The following is a 12,945-nucleotide window of genomic DNA, read 5'->3' as shown; positions in this document are numbered from 1 at the left end:
GACAAAATGGGGACCAAGGCAAGATAGTAGCTTTGACTCCTCAGATTAGTCTTTTTGGTAAGCTGAGGTGAGAGAGGAGTCAGAGAAGGTGGCAATCTGGGCCCTTTGATACCCAGTAAGCTCCAGGTACCTGTTTAGGATTCCTTGTGGATGATCCTGCTCTGAAAGTAGATAATTCTGTCATCCCACCATCACAGCGTATAAAGCATTTACTCCCTACACTGCTTCTAATGTGGCCAATACCAGGGGAGTAACAATAGCCCCTGCAAGGGATGCAGCTGCAGGGGGGCCCTTAGGGGGAGAAGCCTGAGGGAGGTCCCTGACTCTGGGGCACTCCAGGGCCATTTTTAGGGGCAGGACAGGGCACAGCCCAGGAAGGGGGAGCAGCAGGCATGAACAGCGGCAGAGAGGGGGGCCCCAAACCCCCCCTCCCCCATTACCTCGGGCTACCATCAGCGCTCCCCCCTCCAGCAACGACAGCTGGGGTGGGGGCTCCATCCAAAATTTTGCAGGGGGGCCCGTGATTTCTAGTTACGCCCCTGGCCAATACTGTAGCATGTGACACCTCTTCACATCAACTACAACACAAAAATGATGGCTGCAAAATGATTGGTTGTTGCAGGTCACATGGCCCTATCTCTGCTTATCCAATACAAGTGACATCATTCTTCCTTACCTGTGATGCGTCCATTGTGCTCCGTCAGTTCGTGAATTTTGTTCCAACCATTGTCAGCTTTCTGGTATATCTGGACAACGTGATTGTTAGGGCTGATGGCGATTTCTGCACAGACAGGAGACATGGATGATTAGAGGTATCTTCTGCATTGCTGACAAGACTGAGCAATAACACAGCATATATCATAGGCAAGCAAAAAGACTTCTCTTCATATTTTACAGATAAATTCTGTTAGTTTGTAAAAGGTAATATTAATTGGACACCATTTTCTAGTAGCATAGTAAGTTTGGTTGTAAAAAGACATCTGTCCATCGAGTTCAACCAGAAGGAAAAAAAAACATTCTGAACCCGCACATATCCCAGATGATCCAGAGGAAGGCAAAAAACCTTATAAGGCCTGGCCCAATTAGCCTTAAAAGGGAAACATTTCTTCCCGACTCCAGATGGCAGTCAGATAAATCCTTGGATCAACTCTCCCGGGTGAGTTGATCCAAGGATCAAGGATTACCTAATAATTGCAGCCGTGGATGCCCTTCAATGCAAGGAAAGCATCCAAGCCCTCTTTAAATGTGGATATAGAGTTTGCCATAACTACTTCCTGAGGTAAGATATTCCAGATTTTAACCACTCTCAGTGTGAAGGACCCCTTTCTAAATAGATGGTAAAAACATTTTTCTTCCATAAGCAAATCATGTCCCCTTGTTCGCTTTACAATCCTAGCAAAGTAAAGCTCACCTGCCAAGCTTTTGTATTGCCCTCTGATGTATATCTACGTGTTAATCAGGTCACCTCTCAGTCGCCTTTTTTCCCAAGCTAAATACACCCAGTTTTTCCAATCTTTTTCCTATCTTTGTACAAATTCTAGAAGGTCAATATACTTTATAGTACGGTGCCTAAAACTATCCCATACTCCAGATTTGGCCTCACAAGTGATTTTTACAGAGGGCGTAGTATACTACCATCTCAAGATTTTGTTTCCGGTTTCATGCGTCACAGAATTTTATTTGCTGTAGCTATCGCTGCTTGGCACTGTATACGATTACTTAACTTGTTATCAACCAGTATTCTCAAGTCCTTCTCCAAGTCTGAAGTTCCCAGCTGTATGTGTAAGGATCCCTCCTGTAGCGTATTCTGTCCATTGCAGTGGAGCTGCAAACGGACAGTTCTGGCTTATCTGCTTGCATTCGGTTGTGCATTCGCAATAAGTCTCATTATCATTTGCAATCGCTCTGCAGTTCAGGATGCTGTCATCCTTCCATCAATTGCTTGTTGCAGCTGAGCTGCGGCCAGATAGCCCTGGATTTCCTGCATGCATGTTGTTACATAATACTGCATGTATTTCTTATGGGAGTTCTTTGCATTCACAGCCAGCTAGCAAATGGTAATCAAGCCAGCTCAGGATTGAGTGATTACCATTCAGCTGTGTGGAAATTTGCATGGTTGCATCCATTGGCTGATGCCAGCATAAAAGCCTGCCTCCCATTTCTGACCCCGCCCGACATAGCGTTCAGCTCTCTGAGTTGATGTTGGGTCTATGCTGTGAAAGTTGTTATTGTAAATGTATAATGCCTTGCTCTGTATTGTCATGTCTGCTGGACGTTTGCTGACCTGCGGGGGTAAGTGAAGTCCTTCTGATCCTGATAGTTAGATTCTGCCAGCACCACATTGGTGACTGGTAGTATTCCTTCTAGCCTTGTTCTTGAGGACGAACTATAGCAGCGGTTGCCATTAGTTCACTCCTACTTGTTAGTCTTGTCTATCTCAGTGTTAATGTCGCAGTCGCTGAAACAGTGACTAGATTGGCTGAGCATTCCGTCTATCTGTCTGTTGTCTTTCTTGTTAATTATCATTACTTGTGCTTTAGCTAGTGAGTTATTTGAGAGCTACATTTCATATATTGCGCATCAGCAGGATATATATGTACTCTAGTCACTCAGTATTGTATTATTGTAATATTGTATTGTGTACCGGCCTTTGCCTGCCTCTCGACTACGAATCTGCCTAATCCTTCCAATACGACTGATATCTGTATTAACGTGTATGACCCAAGCCAGTTACCGACTACGTCTGTTGTGTATTGTATCACATAGCATCTAGCCTGATAGGCGGCCCAGAGCTGCATTTGCTCTGGACAATTTTGCTCCCTTGTTCATTACTCCTGTGTACATCTGTGGAGCCTCTTCCATTATCCAGCTCTTAGCCTTGTTGCGCTGGATGGTCAGAAAGTATGACCCCCTAGCATTACAGTATGAATTTTATTTTATATGGTGCATTAGCATTGGTTAATCCAAGGTGCATGATTTATCAACATTACATTCCATCTGCCATGTGCCTACCCATACGGCCAAATTGTCAAGATCCTGTTGTGATATGTCACTGTCTGTTTTAGTGTTGATAATTCTGCATGATTTTGTATCATCTGCAACATTACTCTGTATTTCATCTAAATAAATTGAAAAGAATTGGACCAAGTACTGACCCCTGCGGTACACCACTGCTAACAGTTTCCCATTTTTAGTATGTTCCGTTTACCACCACTCTTTGCCTTTTATCCTTTTTACCAATTCTCTATCCACATACACACATTTTTTCCTAGTCCCTGTATCTTCGACTTCTGCACCAAGCTACTGTGGGGAACAGTGTTAAAAGCATTTGCAAAGTTCAAGTAAACTACATCTATATCTTTCCTAAGATCTACATTTTCTGTTCTAGATGTTTCATTATTCCTACACAGTAAAACAAAACTCCGGGCATCAAACTGAAAAGGCCCCATGTGTTGCTACACTGATTTATTTACAAATACTATTTAACAATAAGTCTTAATTTATTTATTTATTTTTCGTTAGAGAATCTGTACTTCCTGTCCTGTTGGTTTAAAGGGAACCTGAAGTGAGGGGAATATGGAGGCTACCATCTTGATTCTCTAACAATGCCAGTTGCCTGACTTCTGTGCTGATGCTCCGCCTCTTGAAGTCACTGACCCAGAGTGAGCATGGAGATCAGATGCTTTGACTCTGGTCTGACGCCACTGACTGGATGCTTGTTGCAAGTGTGTGATGCAAACACAACTAAAGCCTAAAGCAGCCAGGCAAAGCAGGATAATCCATAAGGCAGCCTAGGCAGGCCTAGTGGATGTAAAGGGGTCCACCTACTACCTTCTCTGACCCCTCTGATTATCAAAAGGCCCATAAGGGGGAGCCAAGACGACTACCTTGCCTAGGGACCCACTGTATCTTAAATCAACTCTGCCAGGAGAGGCATTGTTTATAAGGGAAATGGGCCTTCGTGTGGCCCACTAAATATAACTGAAATTGGAAAATGGGGTGGTAAAAAAATAAAGTGCATGGTGACCAATGCTAGGAGCCTTGCAAATAAAATGGATGAGCTGCAGCTAGTTTTGATCACCTATAACACTGAGGGAATAACAGAGACATGAATGGATGAAACCCATGGTTGGATAGCAAAGAGGGTTATAATTATGTGTTTAGGGAGGATAGAACAGGGATAAAAGGTGGAGTGTCTCTTTGCTAAAAATTATTTTGGTCCAAGCCTTGAAAGGGTTTTTAGCCCTCCTCTGGATCAACTGATCCTATTCAAAATGGGTGACTGTTAGTCGTGGGGTCCCACAGGGGTCTGTACTGGGTCCAGTACTCTTCAATGTATTTATTAATGACCTAGTAGATGAAGTAGAAAGCAATGTTATAGAGTAGATAGGATAAACCTTTACGAAAAAAACACAGAGACACCAGGAGCCCGGATGGTGCAGTATGTTCAAGTGTAATATCAGTTGATGTAATGTAGAAGCTGTGGTACTCACAAAGGTGGGTTGCGACACTGGGTAACCATTCAATCAACGCTTGTGGAGAATACCCGTCTCCAAGCTGGTATGGGAAAGTCTGTACGTCGGTTGCTCTCTGTAAAGGGCCTGGAGCCCAGGGCCCGGCCGAGGCGAGAGAGGCTCTAGCCTCAGGGCACAGTGTAGGAGTGTCACTCAGCTATCATTCCCCTATTGTGTTTGAAGCAGAGGGAAATAAGAAATGGGGATACATGGCAGTGACTGTAAGCCAGATAACTAGAGATTAAGGTGTTGGGGGCCCTGGAGCACCTCTTAGTCTAATAGCAATCAGCATGTGACAGCTGGGGTGGGAGGGATGGAGGGGCGCACTTTGGCGTCTCAGCCTTGGGTGCTGGAGGACATTGACCCGGCTCTGCTGGAGCCCGAAGGCTTGGGGGGGGGGTCACACCTCGCAGAGGGGGATACAAGAGTATAAAATAATTAAAATATTAAAATAGGGGTGACTTACCTCACAGGCAACACTTACAGTACTGGTCAAAGAGTTTTTTAGCACAAGGCAACATGTTCCGTGAGCACAAAGCGTCTCACTTCATCAGGCTGACAATCAGTGCCGGGTGTACTGTGGAGATAAACATTGGGCGCCTCTCTTGGAGAAAGCAATGTTGCTGTTCTTGTAGATGATACAATCGTGCAGACTCATCAACTCTCAGGAAGATATTGCAAAAGGATCTGGATAGGACGGCTAATTAACATGTATAAATATATCAGAGGGCAATATAAAAGCTTAGCAGATGAGCTTTTTGTTCCTAGGCTTTTGCAGAGGACTAGGGGATATAATTAGAGATGTCGCGAACCTCCGATTTTCGGTTCGCGAACCGCAATAGACTTCAATGGGGAGGCGAACTTTGAAAATTTTAAAAAAATTCTACTGGCTAGAAAAATGATAGAAAACATGTTTCAAGAGCTCTAATACCTGGAGACACACCTGATTGAGTGAAATACACATCACTGCTGGAGGACCCACCCTCCCTCCCTCCTCCAAGCAAGGTCCTTATACCATTTGACTCAGTTGTCTGCCTACACTAATTAGTTATGGGACAGCTGCTACACACTCTGCTAGGGAGATTTTAACCAGCTGAGCGGTCTGGACGAGCTCAGCTCGTCCAACACCGCCAGAGGCTGCCGCTCAGGCCCTGCTGGGCCGATTTTCACCAAATAAAAAGCAGCACACGCAGCCGGCACTTTGCCAGCCGCGTGTGCTGCCTGATCGCCGCTGCAGTGCGGCGATCCACCGCGTGCAGCGGCGAAAGAGGGTCCCCCCAGCCGCCCGAGCCCAGCGTAGCCGGAACAAACAGTTCCGGCCAGCGCTAAGGGCTGGATCGGAGGCGGCTGACGTCAGGACGTCGGCTGACGTCCATGACGTCACTCCGCTTGTCGCCATGGCGACGAGGTAAGCGAAACACGGAAGGCCGCTTACTGCGGCCTTCCGTGTTACTTCTGGCCGCCGGAGGCGATCGGAAGAACGCCTCCGGAGCGCCCTCTAGTGGGCTTTCATGCAGCCAACTTTCAGTTGGCTGCATGAAATAGTTTTTTTTTATTTAAAAAAAACCCTCCCGCAGCCACCCTGGCGATTTAATCAGAACGCCAGGGTGGTTAATTAGCCTCTTGTGGGTCTCCTCCCACCTCCCTCCTTCTGCCAGGGAATTATACTATTTTAAAAACCAGTATACATCATACCATGGCTGGGAATCGAACCCAGCTCTCACTGTGTGGTGGGCAAGTCACCCTAACCACTGTACCACTACAGTAGTAAGTGAAGCTGGCCTAAAATTTACCATTTATGCTCAATGCAATAGAAACAGGTTGCTTACAGGGAACCTTAACTGAGAGTGATATGGATGTTTCCTGTAAACAATACCAGTTGCCTGGCAGTCCAGCTGATCTTTGTGACTGCAATAGTGGCTGAATCACACCCTGAAACAAGCATGCAGCTAATCCAGTCTGACTTCAGTCAGAGCACCTGATCTGCATGCTTGTTCAGGGGCTGTGGCTAAAAGTATTAGAGACACAGGATCAGCAGGCGATTCAGGCAACTGGTATTATTTTAAAAGGAAAAATCCATATCCTTCTCCGTTTAGGTTACCTTTAAGGATTTGTAGCATACAAGCCAACTCACATTGGCTGGGATTTGAACCTGGGTCTTACTGTGTGGTGGGCATGCACCCTAACCACTGTACCAACTGAAGCTGGCCTAAAAATTACCATTTATGCTCAATACAAGAGAAAAAGTAGACAAGACAAATAACATTTATATCACACTTTTCTCCTGGCGGACTCAAAGCACCAGAGCTGCAGCCACTAGGGCATGCTCTATAGGCAGTAGCAGTGTTAGGAAGAGAGAGAGATATGAATCTACCTGGCTATCTGGGGTTCTCTTTGGACAACTGTTGAACACAAAAGAGAAGGCCATGTTTGGCTACATATCTGTAAGCAGTGGCTGCATGGTGTAATGGTTAAGGGCTCTGCAACACAGGAGACCAGAGTTCAAATCTCAGCTCTGTCTGTTCAGTAAGCCAGCACCTATTCAGTAGGAGACCTTAGGCAAGTCTTCCTAACACTGCTACTGCCTATAGAGCATGCCTTAGTGGCTGCAGCTCTGGTGCTTTGAGTCTGCCAGGAGAAAAGTGTGATATAAATGTTATTTGTCTTGTCTACTTTTTCTCTTGTATTGAGCATAAATGGTAATTTTTAGGCCAGCTTCAGTTGGTACACTGGTTAGGGTGCATGCCCACCACACAGTAAGACCCAGGTTCAAATCCCAGCCAATGTGAGTTGGCTTTTATGCTACAAATCCTTAAAGGGAACCTAAACGGAGAAGGATATGGATTTTTCCTTTTAAAATAATACCAGTTGCCTGAATCGCCTGCTGATCCTGTGTCTCTAATACTTTTAGCCACAGCCCCTGAACAAGCATGCAGATCAGGTGCTCTGACTGAAGTCAGACTGGATTAGCTGCATGCTTGTTTCAGGGTGTGATTCAGCCACTATTGCAGTCACAAAGATCAGCTGGACTGCCAGGCAACTGGTATTGTTTACAGGAAACATCCATATCACTCTCAGTTAAGGTTCCCTGTAAGCAACCTGTTTCTATTGCATTGAGCATAAATGGTAAATTTTAGGCCAGCTTCACTTACTACTGTAGTGGTACAGTGGTTAGGGTGACTTGCCCACCACACAGTGAGAGCTGGGTTCGATTCCCAGCCATGGTATGATGTATACTGGTTTTTAAAATAGTATAATTCCCTGGCAGAAGAGACCCTCCTCCCTCCGGTAGGAGGTAGAAGGGAGGAGGGAGGTTATAGTGGCTGAATAGAGTACTGGTTAAGGGCTCTGCCTTTGACATGGGAGACCAGGGTTCGAATCCTGGCTAGGTCAAGTACTCAAAATTCAGTAAGGAGTTCAAGGCAAGACTCCCTAACACTGCAGGGTGGCCTCTTGAGCGCGTCCCAGTGGCTGCAGCTCTTGAGCGCTTTGAGTCCGACAGGAGAAAAGCGCTATACAAATGTTCGGATTATTATTATTATATCTAGAGATGTTCCAGGCGAACATTTGGGGGTGGTGGGAGAAGGGAGGAGACCCACAAGAGGCTAATTAAAATCTCCCTAGCAGAGTGTGTAGCAGCTGTCCCATAACTAATTAGTGTAGGCAGACAACTGAGTCAAATGGTATAAGGACCTTGCTTGGAGGAGGGAGGGTGGGCGGGCCTCCAGCAGTGATATGTATTTCACTCAATTAGGTGAAAGAAGTGTGTTTGGCAATAATATGTCTGCTGACAGTGATATGGAGGGTCAAAGTTTTGCTCAATAGAGCATTATGGGGCGAATAGAACTTCCGCAAACCCCCAAAGTTCGCCTGGAACCGTTTGCAGGCGAACCGTTCGCGACATCTCTAGATATAATATGTGCGTAGGGGGAAAAAAGTTTTAGCCATATATTTAGGAAAGGATTCTTTATGGCAAGTGATTAAAAAGTGGAATGTTGTATTGCCACAGGTAGGAAGTAGTTATGGCAAATTCTATATCTGTGTTAAAGAGAACCCGAGGTGGGTTTGAAGAATATTATCTGCATACAGAGGCTGGATCTGCCTATACAGCCCAGCCTCTGTTGCTATCCCAAACCCCCCTAAGGTCCCCCTGCACTCTGCAATCCCTCATAAATCACAGCCACGCTGCTGACAAACAGCTTGTCAGAGCTGGCTGTGTTTATCTCTATAGTGTCAGTCTACTGCTCTCCCCGCCTCCTGCAGAACTCCAGTCCCCGCCTGCATCCCTTCCCTCCCTGCTGATTGGAGGGAAGGGACGGGGGCAGGGACCGGAGCTATGCAGGAGGCGGGGGAGCAGCTGAGACTGACACTACAGATGTAAACACAGCCTCACAGCATGGCTGTGATTTATGAGGGATTGCAGAGTGCAGGGGGACCTTAGTGGGGTTTGGGATAGCAACAGAGGCTGGGCTGTATAGGCAGATCCAGCCTCTGTATGCAGATAACATTCTTTAAACACACCTCGGGTTCTCTTTAAGGGGGACTTAGATTCTTTCCTTGCGTTGAAAGACATCCATGGCTATAATTACTAGGTAATGCCCGGTGAAATTGATCCAGGGATTTTATCAGATTGCCATCAGGAGTTGCGAATGATTTTTTTCCCTTTAGGGGCTAATTGGACCATGCCTTGTAAGGGGTTTTCACCTTCCTCTGGATCAACAGGAATATGTGAGGGTGCAGGCTAGTGTTGTACTTTGTTTACTGGTTGAACTCGATGGACGTATGTCTTTTATCAACCCACATAACTATGTAACTATGGAAGGCTGCAGGCTAGGGTTGTACCATATTTTCCTAATAGATGTATACTGTATATGTCTTTTTTCAACCCAACTATGTAACTTTATGCAGTCTGGGACTGGAGGTCACTGAGAGCATAAGTGATCCTACAAACCTTGTAATAATTTATCAAAAAAATTCTCACATTGGGTAGAGAAGTATACGACTCTCTTATCACACATAAGTGAGGGCAGCTTAAAACAAACCTGAACTGACTGAAAATTAACTTATGAAAGAAGTAATTGTGTCTATAGTCTTTCCTCTATATAGGCCTCCCTTAGAATCCCTCAGTCTAATTTTACATTTCAAAGCTACAAATATTTTATTTCTTTTTTATTGGCCTCAATTCACGGGCTGTTTATTAAAAAATAATAGGTTGGTAAAAAACTGCATTAATTATTTTAGACTTTTTTTTTTTTTTTTTACAAATTCAGATTTTCACCTAGGCGGTAATATTTCAGGAATTTGCTTCAATTCACCAAGACCTGTTCGGTAAAATGTAGAAGTTTAATCAGCTGTGGAGTTGGTTTCCGTAGCAAGCTGTGTTCTGCTATGTTGATGTTCTACCACCTCTGGGCAGAGTTGTGATGATTCTTCAGGTAAAAGTGGTCTGTATGAGCCGTTCCTGCTTCTGTCTTGTGACAGAAATCAAGAGTAAAATGCAACCCCGGCTTCCCTTTAGATGTGCATGCATGCCACTAGAGGGCCCTCTTCTGTGTATCAGTCTATAGATCCGCATGTCTAAAGGGATACTAGAAAGCCTCCATGAATGTTCTCTGCTCCTGTATCTTTATTTTTTTTACTTTCTGATATCCCGCCTGGCAGTGCATCGGATCAAATAATGTGAGTAGTAAGACTAGATGCTCTTCCCATTGGCTGTCTCCTTTGTCTGAACATTTTACTGAATGCTGATTGTTATTACTGACAACACCAGACTGGTCTTAAAATACTGAACTTCTCACTTGTTTTATCGAAATGCTTTAATCTTTGAGAATTTACATTTATTGAGGTACTTACTGCACAAGTCAGTGATTTACCTCATTTGTCGGCAATTTTACTTTTCAATGTGATGACAGCTATAGTGAATTGGTATTTGACAAGATGTTCAGTAAAATCATCTGTTTTTTGCATTACCGAATGTGGTAATTCTTAGTTAGTTGAGCCCATTGTCTTAGCTGAATGTCAGTCTTTTAGTGCTTTAGCGCCATTATGAACGATTGAACTTTTTTATGTATTCCCTATGCCAAAAATTGTATTGTTTGGAATTCGTTAAGAGAAGGTATGATTTGTAAGCCTAAATTCTTAACCCTTACAGTGAGAAAAAATACAGCTTAGTTCTGTGTACATACACATTATCTTATTATTATGCAGGAAAACAGAGGCACCAGAAGGATAAAAGGAAGCTAAATGAGCTTAAAAAACAAATTCTTTGTAAATAGAGGAGGTAGTGGTGGACTTACCTCCTCCAAGTAGACACACAACGACTGTAGTAAAGACAGTCAATATATTTTATTTATGAACTCCAAATATGCAACGTGTTTCGCAGGTTTGATCCCGCTTCATTAGGCAATAACAACGGAGCAATAGCATATGTGGTCAGTAGAAGAGCCAGGCGTTGCATATTTGGAGTTCATAAATAAAATATATTGACTGTCTTTACTACAGTCGTTGTGTGTCTATTTGGAGGAGGTAAGTCCACCACTACCTCCTCTATTTACCAAGAACTTGGTTTTTAGGCTCATTTAGCTTCCTTTTATCCTTTTGGCGCCTCTGTTCTCCTGCATAATATTGAGTCCACCCTGGGTGGAGGGTTGAACCCCCTTTTTCTCATCTACAGAGAGCGACTTCTTATTCCTGAGTGGGGTCAGGAAAATCTCCCCACCTGCCTTTACAGTGGTTGCCTAATGGTAACCCTGGTTTGTGAGTATTAATATTTACTCTATTTAGTAACCATTTACCAGTACATATTACACTATTGGGGCTCTTGGTGTTCCTTGTTTTTACATTATCTTATTATGTCACATGTCAATTTATGAGCCCCTTAAGGCTGACTAATTTAGTGTGCATGTGACTGCAGTTAGTTGCAGAACGCGTGGCAAAAAATTGTGTTAATAACCTTAGATTGTCCTGTTTTTTTTTTTCTTTTATAAGACTCATTATTATGTTATACGTCTAAGATGAGGTATGAAAATATATTAATTTAATAAATAAAGTCACTTATGTTTTTAAGCTAGAAGAACCTTCGAAAAACAGACCCTGCACTCACGTGTTCCATCCTTGTTCCAGGAGTGGCAAGAGATCGGTTCAGTCCCAAAACTGTAAATGGACATTGCTGTTGTGTGACTGTGGGAAAAAGTAAAGTATTCATTAACAATTCTTGACTGCATTCAAGTAACAAGTAACTAATGGGTTTAAAGGGACACTTAAGCCAGAACAAAAATGAGTTTTACTCACCTGGGGCTTCTACCAGCCCCCTGCAGCAGTCCTGTGCCCTCGCAGCCACTCACTAATCCTCTGGTCCCCCGCTGCCAGCTAGTTCCGTTTTTTCCGACAGGCCCCACAGGACTGGCCACGCGTAGCATTCCCGACTGCAATTAGCGCTATTGCGGGCCGCAACACATACAAAAATACGCGTTGCCGTGTTACCAACGTATAGATATGTGGCAAAGCATATTTTTGTACACGTTGCGGCCCGCAATAGTGCTAATTGCAGTCTGGAATGCGGAGGAAACTACACGTGGCCAGTCCTGTCGGGCCTGTCGGAAAAAACTAAACTAGCTGGCAGCGGGGGACCAGAGGATTAGTGAGTGGCTGCGAGGGCACAGGACTGCTGCAGGGGGCTGGTAGAAGCCCCAGGTGAGTAAAACTCATTTTTTTTCTGGCTTAAGTGTCCCTTCAAGTCAGCCATGTTTGTGACAAGTTTATCAGAAAGGGAAACACATTGGAGCAGAGCAGGATCATCCACAAGGCAAACCCAGGCAGTTGCCTTGGACCTGAAGAGAGACTAGGGGCCTGGTTAACACTAGCCTCCACCAAATTTTACAAAAAAAAGCCAGATGGCCACCAAGGGTGGGCCCAAAGTTGGTACTTGCCTAGGGCCTCATTTCACCATGATCTTTTTCTGCATTGGAGTTATGGTAAACATTGTGATTAACTGTAGGCACTATGCACTCATATACTAGACATAGGCCCATATGTAATTCACCTTTTCTCCTGAGTTTTCTCCTAGGAGATAATTCTTCATCTCCTTTTTAAAATAACTTTGCAAGTACCAAAAGGTAGGTAAAACAAGCTATCAAAATTATTTTGACTGTTTCCTTGGTTGCTGGTGGTTTCAAAGGCATTTTATTGACATGTTTGAAAATATCACGTTATCAAGTTACTTGCATATGGGCCACAGTGTGATGTCTGTGACAATCATGAATTTGCCAATTGTATTTTTTTTACTTGTCAGTTTGCAATTGTACAGAGAAACACTGATCCTTTCAGTGCCCGTTTTATTTTGTATTGCGAAGCACTGCACACTGTGTAGCAGTGTGTTAGTCACATTTTTAACTTTATCTTGTGTTCTGTTTTGTTTTTTTAAATAAAGCAT

At 44.1% G+C, this 12,945-nt stretch overlaps 2 protein-coding genes across 6 annotated transcripts in view; one reads left to right on the top strand and one right to left on the bottom strand.

The window, feature by feature from the left end:
- The window catches only part of LOC137541113 (cAMP-dependent protein kinase type I-alpha regulatory subunit-like), a 132,204-nt gene that overhangs the window by 64,886 nt on the left and 54,373 nt on the right, over nt 1-12,945 (top strand). The window lies entirely within an intron of this gene.
- Nucleotides 1-12,945, bottom strand: part of LOC137540792 (actin-related protein 2/3 complex subunit 1B-like) — a 78,776-nt gene that overhangs the window by 42,482 nt on the left and 23,349 nt on the right. For all 5 annotated transcript variants that reach the window (XM_068261946.1, XM_068261945.1, XM_068261944.1 and 2 more), the window contains 2 exons: nt 11,617-11,693; nt 677-781 (listed from right to left, as the gene is read on the bottom strand). In XM_068261946.1, coding sequence (XP_068118047.1) covers nt 677-781; nt 11,617-11,680 — 169 coding nt within the window. In that variant the 5' untranslated portion in view covers nt 11,681-11,693. The remainder of the gene's footprint in view (nt 1-676; nt 782-11,616; nt 11,694-12,945) is intronic.

Source organism: Hyperolius riggenbachi, chromosome 12 (assembly GCF_040937935.1).
Source record: "Hyperolius riggenbachi isolate aHypRig1 chromosome 12, aHypRig1.pri, whole genome shotgun sequence".
NCBI lineage: Eukaryota > Metazoa > Chordata > Amphibia > Anura > Hyperoliidae > Hyperolius > Hyperolius riggenbachi.
Note: the sequence above shows the minus strand (reverse complement) of the source record. Positions and strands in the feature narration are given on the sequence as shown.